At 38.4% G+C, this 16,146-nt stretch overlaps 2 protein-coding genes across 3 annotated transcripts in view; one reads left to right on the forward strand and one right to left on the reverse strand.

Annotated features, from left to right (window-relative positions):
* TRMT13 (tRNA methyltransferase 13 homolog) overlaps positions 1 to 7,758 on the forward strand; it is an 8,646-nt gene extending 888 nt beyond the window's left edge. Inside the window, exons 2-11 of the mRNA XM_009647530.2 lie at positions 368 to 414; positions 497 to 563; positions 1,412 to 1,474; positions 1,602 to 1,671; positions 2,091 to 2,197; positions 3,138 to 3,305; positions 3,608 to 3,680; positions 4,657 to 4,731; positions 5,653 to 6,067; positions 6,366 to 7,758. Of these exons, the coding sequence (XP_009645825.1) occupies positions 368 to 414; positions 497 to 563; positions 1,412 to 1,474; positions 1,602 to 1,671; positions 2,091 to 2,197; positions 3,138 to 3,305; positions 3,608 to 3,680; positions 4,657 to 4,731; positions 5,653 to 6,067; positions 6,366 to 6,561 (1,281 nt within the window). The 3' untranslated portion in view covers positions 6,562 to 7,758. The remainder of the gene's footprint in view (positions 1 to 367; positions 415 to 496; positions 564 to 1,411; positions 1,475 to 1,601; positions 1,672 to 2,090; positions 2,198 to 3,137; positions 3,306 to 3,607; positions 3,681 to 4,656; positions 4,732 to 5,652; positions 6,068 to 6,365) is intronic.
* A 41-nt stretch (positions 7,759 to 7,799) lies between these two features.
* Positions 7,800 to 16,146, reverse strand: part of LRRC39 (leucine rich repeat containing 39) — an 11,814-nt gene continuing 3,467 nt past the window's right edge. Inside the window, exons 3-10 of one of the 2 annotated variants that reach the window (XM_035902845.1) lie at positions 15,667 to 15,790; positions 14,970 to 15,170; positions 13,944 to 14,049; positions 12,695 to 12,851; positions 11,990 to 12,126; positions 10,282 to 10,427; positions 9,738 to 9,890; positions 7,800 to 8,050 (exon numbers count right to left, since the gene is read on the reverse strand). In XM_035902845.1, the coding sequence (XP_035758738.1) occupies positions 7,816 to 8,050; positions 9,738 to 9,890; positions 10,282 to 10,427; positions 11,990 to 12,126; positions 12,695 to 12,851; positions 13,944 to 14,049; positions 14,970 to 15,094 (1,059 nt within the window). In that variant the 5' untranslated portion in view covers positions 15,095 to 15,170; positions 15,667 to 15,790 and the 3' untranslated portion in view covers positions 7,800 to 7,815. Of the gene's footprint in view, positions 8,051 to 9,737; positions 9,891 to 10,281; positions 10,428 to 11,989; positions 12,127 to 12,694; positions 12,852 to 13,943; positions 14,737 to 14,969; positions 15,171 to 15,666; positions 15,791 to 16,146 lie in introns of those variants that run through there. The other variant, XM_035902844.1, reaches the window with a different exon arrangement.

Raw genomic sequence — 16,146 nt, forward strand, 5'->3', positions numbered from 1 at the left:
CCTGGCGTCCCGGAGCCCCAGGTGCCCGGGGAGGGGCCGGGGCCGGCGGGAGGGAGGGAAGCCCCGGCCGCATCCCGGGGGCTTGGGCTGGCAGCTCCGCCTGAGCCGGTGTCTGCGCCTCCCTTTGAGCCCCGGTCGTGCTCAGGCCACCAGCTGGGCCCAGCACTGACAGCGCCATTACATTGCAGGTTTATTCTTTTAGGATCTGTTTAAGTATTAAATTCTCACCTCCGTTTCTCCGTTCCGGTTAAACCCACCTACCTCAAAATAGATGTTTTCTGAAACTCGATGTCCCTCAGCTTAGCTTTTCTACAAGAACGCCGAATGCATGCTGACGTGTTATCTAAAACTTTTCTTTTACAACTAGGAAGAAAACGACAGAAAAAGAATTCCGTGTCCTCTTGATCCAAACCAGTAAGTATATGTAGATCCTATTCTTTGGCAGAGTGCACATGGTAAATGCTGTTACTTACTTTTCTTTCCATTTGGATTTTAGCACTGTCTATGAAGACCAACTACAAAAACATTTAAAAAAATGTAATTCAAGAGAGAAGCCAAAGCCAGTAAGTGCAGTGTAAATTCAGCACTACTTCCTCTCAGATTTAGGACCCTAAACATTACAGCTCCGCGGAGAATTCATTGTGCTGACAGCAGCTGTGAGCTGGAGGACAGCAGTCTCGGGGAGGACAGCATGGAAGCTGAATACTTACTCATATAATTCATATAATACTTGCTGAAATGCAATTCACATTCCACTCTCCCCATCTTCTGCGTCCCGTCTCACTGTAGTTCAGTACAACTTTTCACTTCTCTTCGTTACAAATGAAAACTCTGAGTTCGTTTTTCTCAAAAACGTTCTCTACGAACGCTCTCTCACAATGCCATTCATTTTGGAGGCTTGGTGAGAGATCGTCCTCGGAAAGCTTAATTAGTGGGGAGGCTCTAGGCATTTCCCTACCCCTGGCAGTCTGCTGCCCTCGCCAACTGCCTGCTTCACTCAAGTCAGCAAAGCTCGGCTTTGCACCCTCCCGGTGCTGAGGGAGGGACTAGGACGTATGTCTCATCCGCTGCTTCAAGAAAAAGGAAGGTGGCTGCTTTATTGTCTGCCTTTCTGCCTTGTCAGTATTGCATCTGTAGTGTTACCTGGGAAACCTTGAAATGGTCTCTGGAATCAGTCTGGTAAGCATCGACAAGCTCAACCCTTATGAACACGTTCAGTCTTGTCAAAATAGGTCAGAACGGTCATTTCTGCTGGGGATTCAGGATCAGACTATAGGAAAAAAAATGACTTGGAATATCTTCTTTTGTGGTGGATTCTTATTGCTATATACCTATGATAATACTGAAGAATGTAGCTTTTTGCTTCCTGATAACTAATAGAATCGGACTTCTTTTCTCTTGATTTTTAAAGGTCTACTTTGTTCAAGATATTAATGCAGGTTTAAAAGATGTAGCAGAAATACCAGAAAAACAAGTGAGTACATTTATGTGTTCTAAAACTCAGTCCCTACATAACATGTTGCAATTTATCATATGACTAAAGAACTAGCAAAAATTAAAAGGTCTCGTATTTATGGGTGGTGCTTTTTTTCCTTACAAAGGTACCTCTCTCTTCTCTATCCAAAGAAGAGCTGGAGAACTTAATTAGCAAGCTGAAAAAAGCAAGTAATGGTGAGCTTACTTAATACTGAAAATAAGATGTTTTAAATTGAATTGATTAAATATTTCATTGTTATTTTTGTTGTCAGATATCTGTGAGAGTGTGAGATGTTTGGCACTAAATGCATCCAAAGTAATTACCAAGATGTAGGCAATCCTCCAATAGCTAAATTTTACTCAGAAGAATAAAGTAGATTAAGAGGATGATAAAACACTGGTCTTTTGTTTATAGAGCTAATTTCCCTTCCTTTTGTGTTTTTTGTTTCCCACTCCGATATCACTACACATAACGATACAGCTCTGTTACAAACATGTGATGATAGATTTATGCTTCCAACAGACTGTTTTGTTAGTGCTACAAATCGAGCTCATGCCTGACTGTTGTTAACACGTGTGTTGCAAAACCTAAAAAGTTTTGCGTTTGCATGCAGGTTTGGAACTTTGCCTTAAGGAACAAATACTGTCCCACCAGGCTTTACAAGAAGCCTTAAATGACCCCAAGAATGGGGAATCCGCTTTCAAACACTTGAAACAACAGGTATGGTCACTGCTTTACTAATAACTGTAGATGTTTTTAAACATGGGGAATTATGCTGCTGTAAATTTGAGTGACTGTGCGTGCATGATGCCAGTCACTTCACATAGAGGACATCTGATACACTCCATAACTCTGTGCTCTTCAAATAATAGCATATATATAACCTTCAAAGGCTGCTTTGTGAAATGTTAGTAACAGAAGTTTATTAGGATACTGAAATAAATTACAAATTGTGTGGTGGTCTGAATTTTTACTTACTTTCTATTAACTCATAATAAATCTGAGCTGCAAAAGGTAAAACGTATTTGTGAAGAAGTAGAGGGGATTTTTTACTGTTTTTGTAAGAGCTGGTCCTAGATTTCCTGGTTGTGTAACAGATGCATAAAAAGGATTGGAGAGCCTGAGTTTACCTTCTGCTTTTCTAATATATATTTAAGAGAGATCGATTGCATACTACAGCAAAATAAGAAAGTTTTGGGAAGAAAATTTTAAAAGTAAGGATTGTCTGTTTTCTGTACTTTCTTCCCATACTCTACTTTCATTTCCTACGCGTTACAAAATGTGTAGCTGCAGCAGAGAGAGGGTGCTCTGCAGGCACTGATGCTTCACAGAAAATCCAGCACAGTACCCATATTTTGGATGGCCACTTTGAGAATCAGGAAACAACAATAGTATAATGTGTACCTGATCCCAAAAATCCATTCCCAGTGCTTCTGGGTGTTCTGTGAGCAGTGGAAGAAGGGCAGGGGGATGCTGACTAGCCGGAATTTATAATCCCTTTCCTCTGTACACACAATATCTTTTCCCTAATCCCTTGTGGGAGGGAAGACTTGAAAAAAAGTCTTCTGTAGTTTGGTGAAGTAATCATTTTTCTATCAGGCATTACAATACACAGTCTAAATATTTGCTTGGTTCATAAATAATCTTTTGATATTTGTAGGCTTCTATTTTAGGTAACATGGAAAAATTACATTTACTTGGTCCAGGAAGGTGTTTTGTTGAATTTGGAGCTGGGCGAGGAAAGCTGTCTCATTGGGTTGACGTTGCCTTACAGAATGTTGAAAATGTTCAGTTTTTGCTCGTGGAAAGGGCAACTACAAGATTCAAGGTAAGAGAGAGTATTGGCACATTAGCAGAGTATTTAAAACTGTTGTCATTGAAGCTGTTAGTATTTGCTTTTTATCTTTGAAAATAACATAAAGCCTTTGAAATGTTAAAAGTTCTGGAAGTGCGATTGCCTACATTCCATACATTACCAATAGCAAACTTATTAGAAAAAAATCCTGGTGTCTAATGTTGGAAATGTGCAGATGTTGACTAGACAGGAAAAAAGTCCAGGACTAATACCTGGAGCAAAATTATAATTATTAGTGGCCAGCCCTACTTAATGATCTTGTTCTGTTTACACAGGTGGATGGAAAACATAAAAGGAGAGATTCTGTATTTGAAAGACTTCAAGTTGATATTCAACACTTATGTTTAAGTATGTTCCTTCTTGGCTTGCGTAATTCTGAAATAGAGGCTTCATTTTAGATTTCGAATACTAGAGTTCAAGTCAATTTGTATATAGCATGCTTAAATGTACTTGGTTTTGAAGATTATTCTCTGTGGTTGCTTGGACATGTTAATGATGTACTATATACATACACACATACATACATTTTAAATGAGGTTTTAAAATTTTCTGCTCTTCATACACTTACAGGACATCATTATAGGTAAGAAATACCAAAACAAAAACACTTTGGTTTTTTAGAACTTGCAGGATTAAACACCTTTGCAGTGTTTGTTTTAGGTGTGTGGAATGAAGCAAGTTGTTGTGCGTATCACTGATATGCTATGCTATGCATATCGATACTATAGAATTTGTGGCAACACCTGTCATCAGGAGATGCATTAGTGTCACATTGACATTTCGTAGAAAGGCTGAAATGGTTAAATAGATAAATGTAACTATCTTAGCAATGATGCAAAATCCTGTATTTCTAGCACTTCATTTTAATAAAAGGCAAAGTATTTATATTACTGGTTAGCTGGAGCTAATTTCTGGGCCGTAGATAACTCTGTTAAGGAAAATCAGTCCAGTGTTCTCTGGTAGTCATTTTACTGCTCTGCAGTAATGCTGCTGCTCAGAAACAAAATCATATTGCTTTGTAACAGCGTTAAAATATATTCTTTGCCTTTGGACAAGGTCAAGTTGTCTAAGAAAAATAAGAATATGCTTCTCAGCCATAGCATCCGATTCTCTTAAATTTGTTTTAGAAAAAGAAACTCCTTTTAATAGCTTGTAACTGTATGTACAGACCACAGTATTTTTAGTTGTAAACACATTTCTTTTTTAAAGTGTGCTGACATTATATTATTAAGGAAGAATATTGCCCCAACTATAATAATAGAGGTTCTGGGGTTGTTGTGGATTGTGTATGTTTTTATTTTCTTTTTCTTTTTTCCCCCTCCAGATAAGGTACCTATTTTGGAGAAGAAAAAACTAGCAGTGGTGGGAATTGGGAAGCATTTGTGTGGTGCTGCAACAGGTATGAATTATCTGTGTATTAACTACAGAAAGTCAGGATATCAAATCTTGCACTCTGAATAGACTGATCTTCCAAACTGTCCTTTTAAGCTTTTCTTGCCCTCTAACCCTTTGTTGGTGAATGTAGCAATTGTATGCTAAATATTTACTGACTTCAGTGGTGTAGTAAATGGGTAATAGATGCAAGGCTACTTTAGGCAGAAGTAAAACCATTGTTGTTTTCTACAGAGTAGATCAAAGAATGGCGGCATGGGTCACGTATGTGTAAACTGTTGAAAGGTTGGGTTTTTTTAACAGAGTCACCTCTGCTCTGAAGTATTCTTCTTTCTAAATTTGTATTGGCTGTCTGAATGTGTATCCCAAGCAAACAAATGAGAAGAATGCGTTTCTGTCCTGATAATTTTCAATTAATGCGCTTTTTCTAATCTTGCATGTCTGCTCAGTGGAGAAAGACATCTCAGATATGACAGCTATATAGATACTGTTACAAAGATGACATGGTTAAGCATTTAATAAATACCTGTACGTATTAAATAGATTGTGTCTTAGATATCAAACTTTTAGAGCAAATACTTTCATATTTTACAGGGAGGAGATCCTCCTACAATGTGCCCATTCGTTAACCAAAGTATTTCAAATTCACTTGTATAGAACAAATATTCAAGAGGATAAGCCCTTAGCAGCTCCAGAGACCTCATAACATTCACTTAGCATTTAGGGTTTTCACATTTTCAAAGCATGCCTGTAATTTTTAGTTATCCTTAAAATTGCTTTTTGGCTTAGTTTGCGATGTACTGTTTTATTATTCTTCATGGGAAGTACATTCCCAATCGTAATACAGCCTGTATAAATAATGGCATACTGTTCATCACAGGGTTTTTTTGGGGGGGGCTGGGGGGGGGTTGTATCTGTGTTTTCCCAGATCTTGCTTTGAGATGCTTGGTTGAAAGTTATACAACTTGCTGTGATGGAGAAAACGAAGAGCCTGCACCAAAACGCTCTAGGAATGATAAGACGGAGGTGGCTTCTAACAATTCTGCTGATAATGAAAGCAACAGAGAAGAGTGTAAGCCTGTCGCTGGAATTGTTATTGCACTGTGCTGCCATCACAAGTGTGACTGGACACATTATGTAGGCAGAGAGTTCTTCAAATCAGTAGGACTTGGGCCAGTAGAATTTCATTATTTTCAGAGAATGAGTAGCTGGGCCACTTGTGGCATGCGAGAAACCGCCACCAAAGCCTCTACAAGTGAAGAAAACGAAGATCAAACTAACGACATAGAAGAACATGAGCAAACACTCAGCAAGACAGAGAGTGGTTCTGATACTTTACAAGGGTATGTGATTTTTTTTTTATAGCAAATGGACTCCTGCAGAAAAGCAAAATTATGACTGCTTTGGGTCCTCAAAATTACTCATTTATCAACCGTTGTAATTACTAAATTTATAAAAATATTCTACTTTAAAAATACATGGACATATGCTTCAAGATACTTAAACAGTCATGCTTGCCTGAACTGAAATGAACTTACAGTGGTTTCAGTAGTCTTTCGAAGCTTAACTGCTAATGTTAATTAACAACACTATTCTTCTGACGCATGTTGTTTGTTCTTTTCCTCCTGTTTATGAAACTAGGATACTTACTGTTGAAGAACGGAAGGAGATAGGTTGCCTCTGTAAACTGCTGATTGATCACGGACGGATTGAATACTTAAAACAACGAGGATACAAGGCTGCGCTACAGTATTATACAGACTCTGCTGTGTCCTTGGAGAATGTCCTGTTGACAGCTGTCCCAAGTCCTTCTTTGATACCAGAGCCAACTCCATGACAGGAGATAGATTTGGAATCGGTAGGAAGAAAACCTATAAAATTATCTGGATTTTTTAAAAAAGCTAATTCATGGCTTACAAAAAAATGTTTTATCCTTTCCTGTACCCAGGAAAAGGTCTTATTTCCCAGTTTCATTGGGAATTACAAATATGCAAACCAATTCTCATCGGTGGAAAAATAAAATCCCTAGGAATATTTGAAACCCAATCGTACGCCTCTTTGTTAGGAAGAAGTATACTTGATCTTTTCTTCCATTGACAGTTACATTCTTTATTCGTTAGCTTCTATGGTAGGAGAAGAACCAGAAGTACAACTTTCCAGATCTGAAAGACAATGGGTTAAAATAAAAGAAATTAACATACGTTATTTTCACTTTGAAGAGGAGGATAGCTTTTTATTTCCTCTTGAATTATTTAAGTAGGCCTAGGTACTTTCATCAGCCCATGCTGCTAGGGGAATCTGTTAAGGAATAAAACTTACTTGTAAACTGTCATCTTGATATATTTTTGATAGTTTTATTATTCATTCATGAAATATTGATAAAAAGAAAGCTGGCTTAGTGCTCTACATCAAGAGCATTTCAGTCATTCATTTTTTAAGCCTTCACAATATATAGAATGAAGATCAGAGAGAACATTTATATCTGGAATGAACGAAGTTCTCTCTGCAAGTAACAGCTGCCACTTGTGCATCTGTTCAAAAGTGCTTATTTTGGTCTCTTACTGCAACGTTTAAGCTGTTACCTTTGAGACTACTAACAGCATTCTTCTGTCATAGTGATTTAGAAATGGGATGAAATGGGGGGGTGTTTTGTTTAGGTGACTGGATTATCTATCAGGGAAAGCAAGCTGTGAGAAACATCTGTTTATCAGGTGTTGATAACTCATTGCTAAAAATGTTGTATGTGGGGAACATAGGCATCTCTCCCTTACATCCATCTGGACAACACCCAAAACCAGAGAAAGCTGAGCTTCATGAGACAAGCAGTGCTGGAAGACCCACACTGTGTAAAGTCTGATTAAATTGCCAATACAAGAGACAGTCATCAGCTTCCAGTTATCCAGGCTGTGGGTAACTCGGGCACATTTATTCTAATGTTCTATAGTTCCAGTATGTTCCTACTAGAATATATGCAGTTCATGTGAAGACCTGCTGTGCCGACTCCTGATAAAAGCGCCCCTGCCCTCAGTAAAAATCCATTTACAGACTTTTGGAAAACATTAATCATTTATTAAGAAGATTAATTCATGTTTCATTTGTATACATATCCTAGCTTTCTTTTATCCAGTTTATCCTTCCCTTCCTCACTGTATGCCAGAGGGATTAGAGTTAATAAAAAATCCATACCTTTTTTCTTGAGTGACTCCTGGATGTACATGTGCATGAATTCAATGCCAAACATTTCCTGTTGCTCCTCTTCTTCTGTATTCTCACATGGAGGGAGCATTACCTCTAACTCCAGTGGGTTGTCTCTGAAGTTGACAAATCTGACAGTTCACCAGAAAAGGTTACTCTTGCAATAGGTTTTCTCCAGAGAGAAAACAAATCTTTTGAACTGAATTAAGACTCCTCACACAGTATTTTGAGCAAATTAAGTCTTTTTCTTATACTAAACTGTCCTGGTTTTGGCTTGGATAGAGTTAATTTTCTTCCTAGCAGCTGTGGTTTGGGTTTCGGATGGGAAGAACGTTGGTAACACCCGGATGGCTCAGTTGGTGCTGAGCAGGGCTTACACCAGGCAAGGACTTTTCAGCTTCCCCTGCTCTGCCAGGGGCACAAGGGGCTGGGAGGGGGCACGGCCAGGACAGCCGACCCCAACTGCCCACGGGGCTATTCCAGCCCATGGGGCCTCATGCCCAGTATGGAAACTGGGGGAGTTGGCTGGGATGCAGGGACCACTGCTCAGGGAGAGGCTGGGCATCAGTCAGCAGGTGGTGAGCAGTTGTATCGCTTGCTCTGTATATTCTTTATATTCTCTTACCATTACTATTATTATTCTTTTCCTCTGCTGTTTTATTAAACTGTCTTTACCTCAACCCACAGGTTTTACCTTTTTTTTCTCTCTCCCATCCCACTGAGCCGGGGGGGCAGTGAGCGAGCAGCTGGTGTCTTTACCTCAACCCACAGGTTTTACCTTTTTTTTTCTCTCCCATCCCACTGAGCCGGGGGGGCAGTGAGCGAGCAGCTGGGTGGTGTTCAGCTGCCCGCCGGGTTAAACCGCAACATAAACCCACCACTGTGTAAGTAGCATTAAGTCAGCTAAGATGACACCTTATAATAACAGTAGCTGATTGTGGTGTGAGAAAACACTGCATCGTTATTTTGTCTTCAGATTTTTTCACCCCCTTGTCAGCCTTCCTGAGTTTGCACAACCGGATGACTGGATGAGAACAAGCACGCAAATGCCAGCACCGTCCCAGCTTTGCAAGGCCTGGCCAGCCCTGTCTCCCTCTGTTCTTGGCCCATCCCTGGGCCTATGCTTGTATATATTTGTTTAAAGGGGTGCTGCTTCTTGCAAAACACCTGAAAACAGGAATTGGCTTACTGGCTTAGACATGATTTATTTAGGCTAGCATTCTCTCTATAAAAAAGGCCAGCATCCAGTAACTCAAATGAAAATGCAAACAACAGGAAAGTTTCTGTCGCAGTATACAAAATAATATTTCCAATTCTACCAGTTAAAAATTTACACTCATTCTCTCATTTGTCAAATCAAGGACGTTTCATCCATATCCTTATACCTACTCCTTTTTGTTTAATTCTGAATGCTTGACTTGTCAGTGCCAAAGTTCTGCTTTTTGTCATTTTTATGCTTGTTACGTAATTTTTCCTCCTAGCTCTTGGCTTTAGAGAGCAATGTAAAAGGCCAGTTAGAAGCAGGTATTTGGACCTTTCAGAAATGAGAAAGCCTATTACAGTCTCCTTTTACATTTGGGACTTCAACTATCATAACTTTCTTCTTTAATAGAGTTGTGCTACACAAAGCTTTCTTCAGATCTTCAACTGTTAGGAGTCTGTGTAATTAAGCGGATTTATATGGCACTGTGTCCATCTCTACAACTGTGGACATGGCTTTTCCTCTTCCTTAGCATCACTCTATGACATACAACTCAAGGGAGACTTCAAAACTTACTGTTTAGCATTTTTATTTCTATTTCTGCTGCTTTTTCTTACCTCAGATTTCTCATGTCCTTCATGCAAGCTGGAATATCCTTAAGTTTGTTGTTGCTAAGAACAAGAGTACTAAGGTTTTTCATATTAGCAATGGTTTCTGGCAAAGAGTTGATCTCATTCCTTTGGAGCCATAACGTGTGGAGATTTTCCATTCTGTAAAATAAGTATTTGTGCAATCACTTGAGGTTTAGAAAATTAATCTTATCAATCATTAATATAAAGTAATTGATTCATTTCCACAGCCACATAAAGGACTCGCATAAAAAATACAACAATTCTCAAGGAAAACCCCACATCCAAGATAATCACCTAACCTCTCGTCAAAAATGTCATTGGCAAGAAATACTTAACTTGATAGTTGATACTGAATTTATTGTTTATTGAATGGATTATTCCAGCTCATCCAAAATTTCACATTAGGGCTGATAAATCTTAAGTTTGCAGTGAGCTTAACGTAAAAATAATCTTTTGAAGTAGGATTTAATAATTAGACTTTCAATGCAATGGAATTGAGACTAAGATGTGAGTTTAGAGATTTGTTTACCTGTCAATTGCATCAGGAAGCTCCCGGAGTTTATTTCCCCCCATATCTAACCATTCTAGATTTGGCATGTTGAGGAGAGCGGAAGGGATGGTAGTGAACTGATTCATGCACAAATCTATGTGTGAAAGCTTCTTTAAATCACTGAGCTGAAAAGAAAGGGAGCTTTAATGCATGTTTGTATAGATGTTCCATTACAGCAGTGCTGTAATAATATTGACTGAAAAACAAACAATTTAAAAACATGACAACACATTTTGGAGTTAGCAGAGGCAGAATGGTTTCTGAGTTACCTGAGCTGCTCTTACCCAGCAATTCCAGTTCTCACCTGGAAGGTAGGTAGGCTTGAAACTGGCCAGGCAGAATTTTATCTCCCACCTGGTAGCGAGCGTCCTAACTGCTGAGAAGCCGAATGCCATCACTACAACACAGATATAGCCCAAGCTTTGAGAAGAAAAGGAATTTTAAAGACACCACTGTCCTTAGTATTTCGTACTCAGTGGTGTTTCTCCATGCAATATGCCTTTTTTCATTAGTAAAGTATTTCAGTTTTTATGGATCAAATTGCATGGACTGTATTTGAGAGTGAACCCAGGCACTTCCCATGTTGTGAGGTCTACTGCTACGGCAAGACATTCTAAAAATGAAACTGCATCATTCAGTATTGCAACACCCAAATCCTCCAGTGAACCATGCCTTCAGGTGCTTTTACAATCAAGTGATGCAAAGATGTTTTACTGCAGATCTGGTCCAACTGTCTAAACACTGAATGCCCTCAAGTACATATAACCAAAGCTTCACGGTGTTCACGTCACCATAGTCTCAATAGGACAGAACTCTGTATTTGCTATGAGCTGTGAATTTAAAAGCTATCACTCCACATTACACCATGTAACCTGCACCCATGCAGATTTTGTAAATCCCAGATTCTGATTACTAGTGTATATTTTCATTTGAAGATTTGTTGTTAGGTAATACTGTTTGGACTTGCTCAGTTTTGCAAGGCACCGATTGCTGTCAATTGTTGCCACTGCTGTTTGGTTTTTTTTTTTTTTAATAAATGAAAACAAGTAAATAGGGTTACATGCTGTCATCTCTATCTAAGAGACTAATAGTTAGACATGCAGGTCTCTTGCACATTTAGGTCAGCCCAAATTAAAGCTCAATAGTAGGTGAGCAGTTTTTATTCTGTCTTAATTTTTTCAACATCTTAGAACAATATTCATTCAACTCTTTGTGCACAGGCAGTTGTATAAATCACACAAACCCTTTTCAGAGCTAGCAGCTCTGGTAAAGATGCACACAGTTGTGTCCTGGCATTACGATATGGATTTGTATTCTCAACCATAAGAGGGAACTTCTCTGTGCTAAGGCATCAGATCCTCAGGGGAGTAAATCAGTGAAGACCTTCAGCCTAAAATTAACATCAGGTGCATCACTGTCCTATGTGCATTACCAAGTCATTTATCTGGACAAAATAACAATTGGCTCCTTCAGCAACCCAAGTATATGTATGCCCTTCTCATGTGGCTTCAGCTTGGCTAGTCATATAAATATTGTTCACATATGTGTTTCTGTGGAATAGTTGTGAAATCAGAATATCAAAGCAAATCTGAAAACATGGAGTGTAACGTTTTATGATAATTGGGTTTGGATAAATTCAAAATATGTATGAAACAAAACTAAACAAAACAAAACAGTCTGTCAAAACCTGAGGCGGAAGATCGCTGATACTCCTGTTGACAGCCAGTTCCAATCTTTCCAGGCTGACGCAGTTACTTATTTCCTTAGGAACAGACTTTATTCTATTGTAACTGAGAAGCAGCTCTTGGAGGCCAGTCAGCTGGCCTGTGGAGAGCAAAATGAGAAATGGTAAGTGTTCACGTTCGTTCTATTTGAAATACAATATTGATTTGTGTTATCCTTATTCTGTTATACCAGTGCTCTGTGTTCTCACTAAAAAAAAAAAAAGAAAGATTCACTGAAATCCAAATAGTTGGACTTCAGGGCTTTTTAGTACAGAACTGCACTCTAGTTAAGTGCCACAAACCCCCCCCCCAAAACTCAAAAAATACCTTATGAACATAGGCTACTCATGCTATGGACTCAGGACATGAAGCCTGTTTTTCAGTATCACTTTTCTAGCTGCGTTCTGATGTCTAGTATCTGCCGTGCTGACAAGCTGTTTTCTCATGGGGAGCTTTCATAAAGATAAGTCTCCTCCGTCCAGCCATTTTTTTTTAATTTATAGGGAATCCATGGTTTTAAGATCTCTCTCTCACTGTCAGATTTAAATTGACTGTTTTCTAACTACCCGATAGGACTGTTAGACAGGCAGAGTGCACAGAAATGGCATGTTTGTGTAAGATTAATTTTCTTAGAAAAGCAGTTTAAAATAAAAGAAAGTACAGCTCACCAATTTCTTTAGGTACACTTTCAATTGAGTTCCGGGATAGATCCAGAACAACAAGATTGTGAAATCTTCCAATGAACTGAGGAATTTTCTGCAAATTAGTTCTGTGAAGCTGCCATTCCTGGAGATGGACTAGTTTCAATAAACATGAAGGTAGAGTCTAAGACAAGAAATACAAACCAGAATAAATTCAGCTTAGTATGCAATGAGAGTACAGGCTTAGGTAGAAGGTTTATTTGAGACAGTCTTGTGATTTATAAAAAATAAAAATAAAAAAATAAAAAAAAAAAAGAAATTTTTCCTTCTTCTTAAGCTATCCCGTAACATCCTCAAATGAACACCATCCATGCGGGTCATTCAGACCATAGATTTAACCTCCCCACTTTTTCCTTGCAGGATTTAGATATCTGCCTTACTGTCATTGCTTGAAAAGCCTCAGGCTTGCTTTTGTCTCTTTTTTTTTTTTTTTTTATTAAAACAAAGCCAATATAACTGAAGATGAAAGTGCTCTCAATAGCTTTCTGCATTTAAATGGTGATGTAAATTGTATTTCCTATTCTGTTAAGAGAAACAGTAAGCATCTGAGAGCAGAAGAGCTGAGGGACAGAAAAACTACAATGTCTGGATGCTCCAAGTTCTGAACAAGGAACACTGGCCTATGGACCACCAGAGAATTGCTGGAAGAGGCTGTCGCTCTCTGGCCTCAACATGGTCTGATTCTCATCAGTTCATAGGAACTGGCATCTGCATTTCTGTGTAGCTCTGAACAGGCTGTTAGCCTCCTCTCTGTTGCTGATTCTACAGTTAGCTGCTTCCCCCCATGCATTAGAAACAAGAATAATAGTATTCTGGGAATCCACTGGCTCATTTTCACTCAGAGAAAGTAAACAACAGGAAGAAGTATTTCCACGCCCCTAAACACAGAAGGGTTTCACCTTGATGTATTTCAGTAGTTCCAGTGTGTTAATGTTAAATGAGGATTTACGTAATGAAACACGTAATTTGCAGTGTAAATAATTTCTAATGCAGAAAAGCCTTTTGGGCTCTATTTTTGCAGAGTAATGCTTAATATTCAGGACTAGAAAAATCAGCTCGCTTTTACAACAGGGTGTCTCAATTCATTGTTAGCAAAGCACACGGTGAGCACTTCATAGATTAAAAATAGTACAACTGTGAGTGTAAAGTTGTAAATAGTAGTTTTCTAATGCATCAGTCATTCAACTCAAGCAACATTCATCCCTATCAACACTACCTTCCATTCTTCTTCCTCTATCCTTAAAATTGCTCTTCCATCTTCATGAATAACTTTTTCTTTGAGCTTTGCTAAAGCAGCCCTCTCCTCCCAGACAAGGAGTAGCCTACAAGGGAAAGAAGAGCTGTCAGTGGTGCAACAATGAATATAGGCAATAATTACTATCCGTTCTACTTTCTGGAACAGGGAGACAGTAGCCTTTTTGGATGGCAAACATTTGTTATATCTGGATGCTAAATATACCATCAATTGGACGGAAGACAAGAACATGAAGTAATGTTTGGCTCAGGTAATTTACAGGAATTCCATCTTACAGTTCTTCAAATTTACAGTCAGAAGGAAGACATAATTTCATTCACTTTCATCGTGTTGCAGCAGGACAACAGAATACAAAGTCATGTGAAATTAAGTTCCAAAGCCATTAATTTTGAAGCAGTCTCCTAAAAAGAATGACTTCAGTTTCACCAAATTTAAATGCAATCAAAACAGGTCAATCAGCTAAGGATTCTTTTAGCTTGATTTCCAAAGGACATTTAAACAATAATTATGAAAATTAGGATAATTCTCTTTCTTTCTGCTTGTATTTTCCATTAGTAACTTTGGAATTTGTTATTCCATTTCAAACACATCTGACAAATTCAGAAGGGTTCAAAAAACAGAATGTTAAATTTCTTCACATTTCATGAAATTGCTGGCCGGACAAGACAGAAGACCAAGCGACCCTGTTAATGCCTCCTTTGAGAAGAAAGCATAACAAATTAAATCTCCACTGGTTAGAATATCGACACAGGAGAGGATTTTAATATCTGACTTTAGGGGATTTAGTATATATGTTAATATTTTTATCACAGAACACAGTTCTTGGTTTGACCTGACCATATTGCTGGATTCTAACCAGAGGGACTTCAGCTGGAATAATGACTAAAGAATTAGACTCCAGATGAGTTGAAAAGACCAACTATAGTTTTCTGAAATGTAACACATAATCTAGCTTTTCACATGCTTAAATATCTACAATTTACCTACCTTCCTGCAGACCTCTGTCTGAATTCCTTTTCTTTCTGTAATTCTTCATTTATCTTGTGTATTCTCACTTCCCACAGTGCCTTCACAGCAGTGAATGTCCCAACACAAACTGCAGTTTCAGTCATGATCCTTGCATGTTCAGATTCAGCCACAGGAATCTGACGGTGAATTTCAGGCTCGATGCATCAGCGCATGTATCAGCTACCAGACGGGGACAGTGCTGTGAGAACTAAAATACTGCAATACCCACTTGATTATGTATGATTAAATTTAGTTAATGTATAGAACTGACAGGATTTTACCAGTTGCTTTCTCTTTATAAAAATAGATAGTTGCACCTAGTTACATTTTCTTATAATAAGACATGGTATTCTTGCAATCTTTCTGCATTAGTCATTGAACTGCTTCTCTCAATACCTTCCAATGGTAGCTGAGAACTGACCATAATTATTAAATGTAGACATGAGCATTCACTCCCCTTCCAGGAAGAAACGAAACTGTTACCTGCAATTTAAGGCAGGTAAATCCCGGTAGCTGCATCCTGGCAGCTACCTGGTTTAAATACTTACAACTAAAGGAGTTTTGCACTTCAAAGAAACTGAACTGTTGCCGGAAATAAATTAGCATACTTTATTTCCATTCACTTTCTTCATCATTTAACTCGTTATGATCTATTTTGTAGTTAGTAATGCATTACCTTTAAAAAAAGGCTTTTTAAATTCTTCAGATCTCTCCTTGAATCTCCTTGTAGACCTGCTGAGTGTCAGGATCCACATTTAAAAAAAAAAATCAACAGCCTCAAGTTTTGAAGTCCTCTATTCCTTAATGAGAGAATACATACATATTTTTCTAAAGAGCAGCAAAGTAGGATACTCAGTCATCCTAATGAGTGCATCCCTCTAAAAAGCATTCTTATTGTCATTATTGTAGTCATGTGGGGAAGGTTTTTTTTGGAAATAAACTGGAGCCAAGATACTGATATTCAGATAAGCTTGGAGGGCTAAACTTCATGCCACCAGCAGAGCACTCTGAACACTGATCATTCGAATGCTCCTTTCCAAACTTTATACTAATACTTGCAGGGACAAGAAAGAAAAACATCTTATATATCCATTCAAACTGAAAAAGTGAGGATAATTTTCTTCCAAACAAGCAAGTAGATAACAACAGAAGTGGA

Source organism: Egretta garzetta, unplaced genomic scaffold, assembly GCF_000687185.1.
Source record: "Egretta garzetta isolate BGI_Z169 unplaced genomic scaffold, ASM68718v1 scaffold149, whole genome shotgun sequence".
Taxonomy (NCBI): domain Eukaryota; kingdom Metazoa; phylum Chordata; class Aves; order Pelecaniformes; family Ardeidae; genus Egretta; species Egretta garzetta.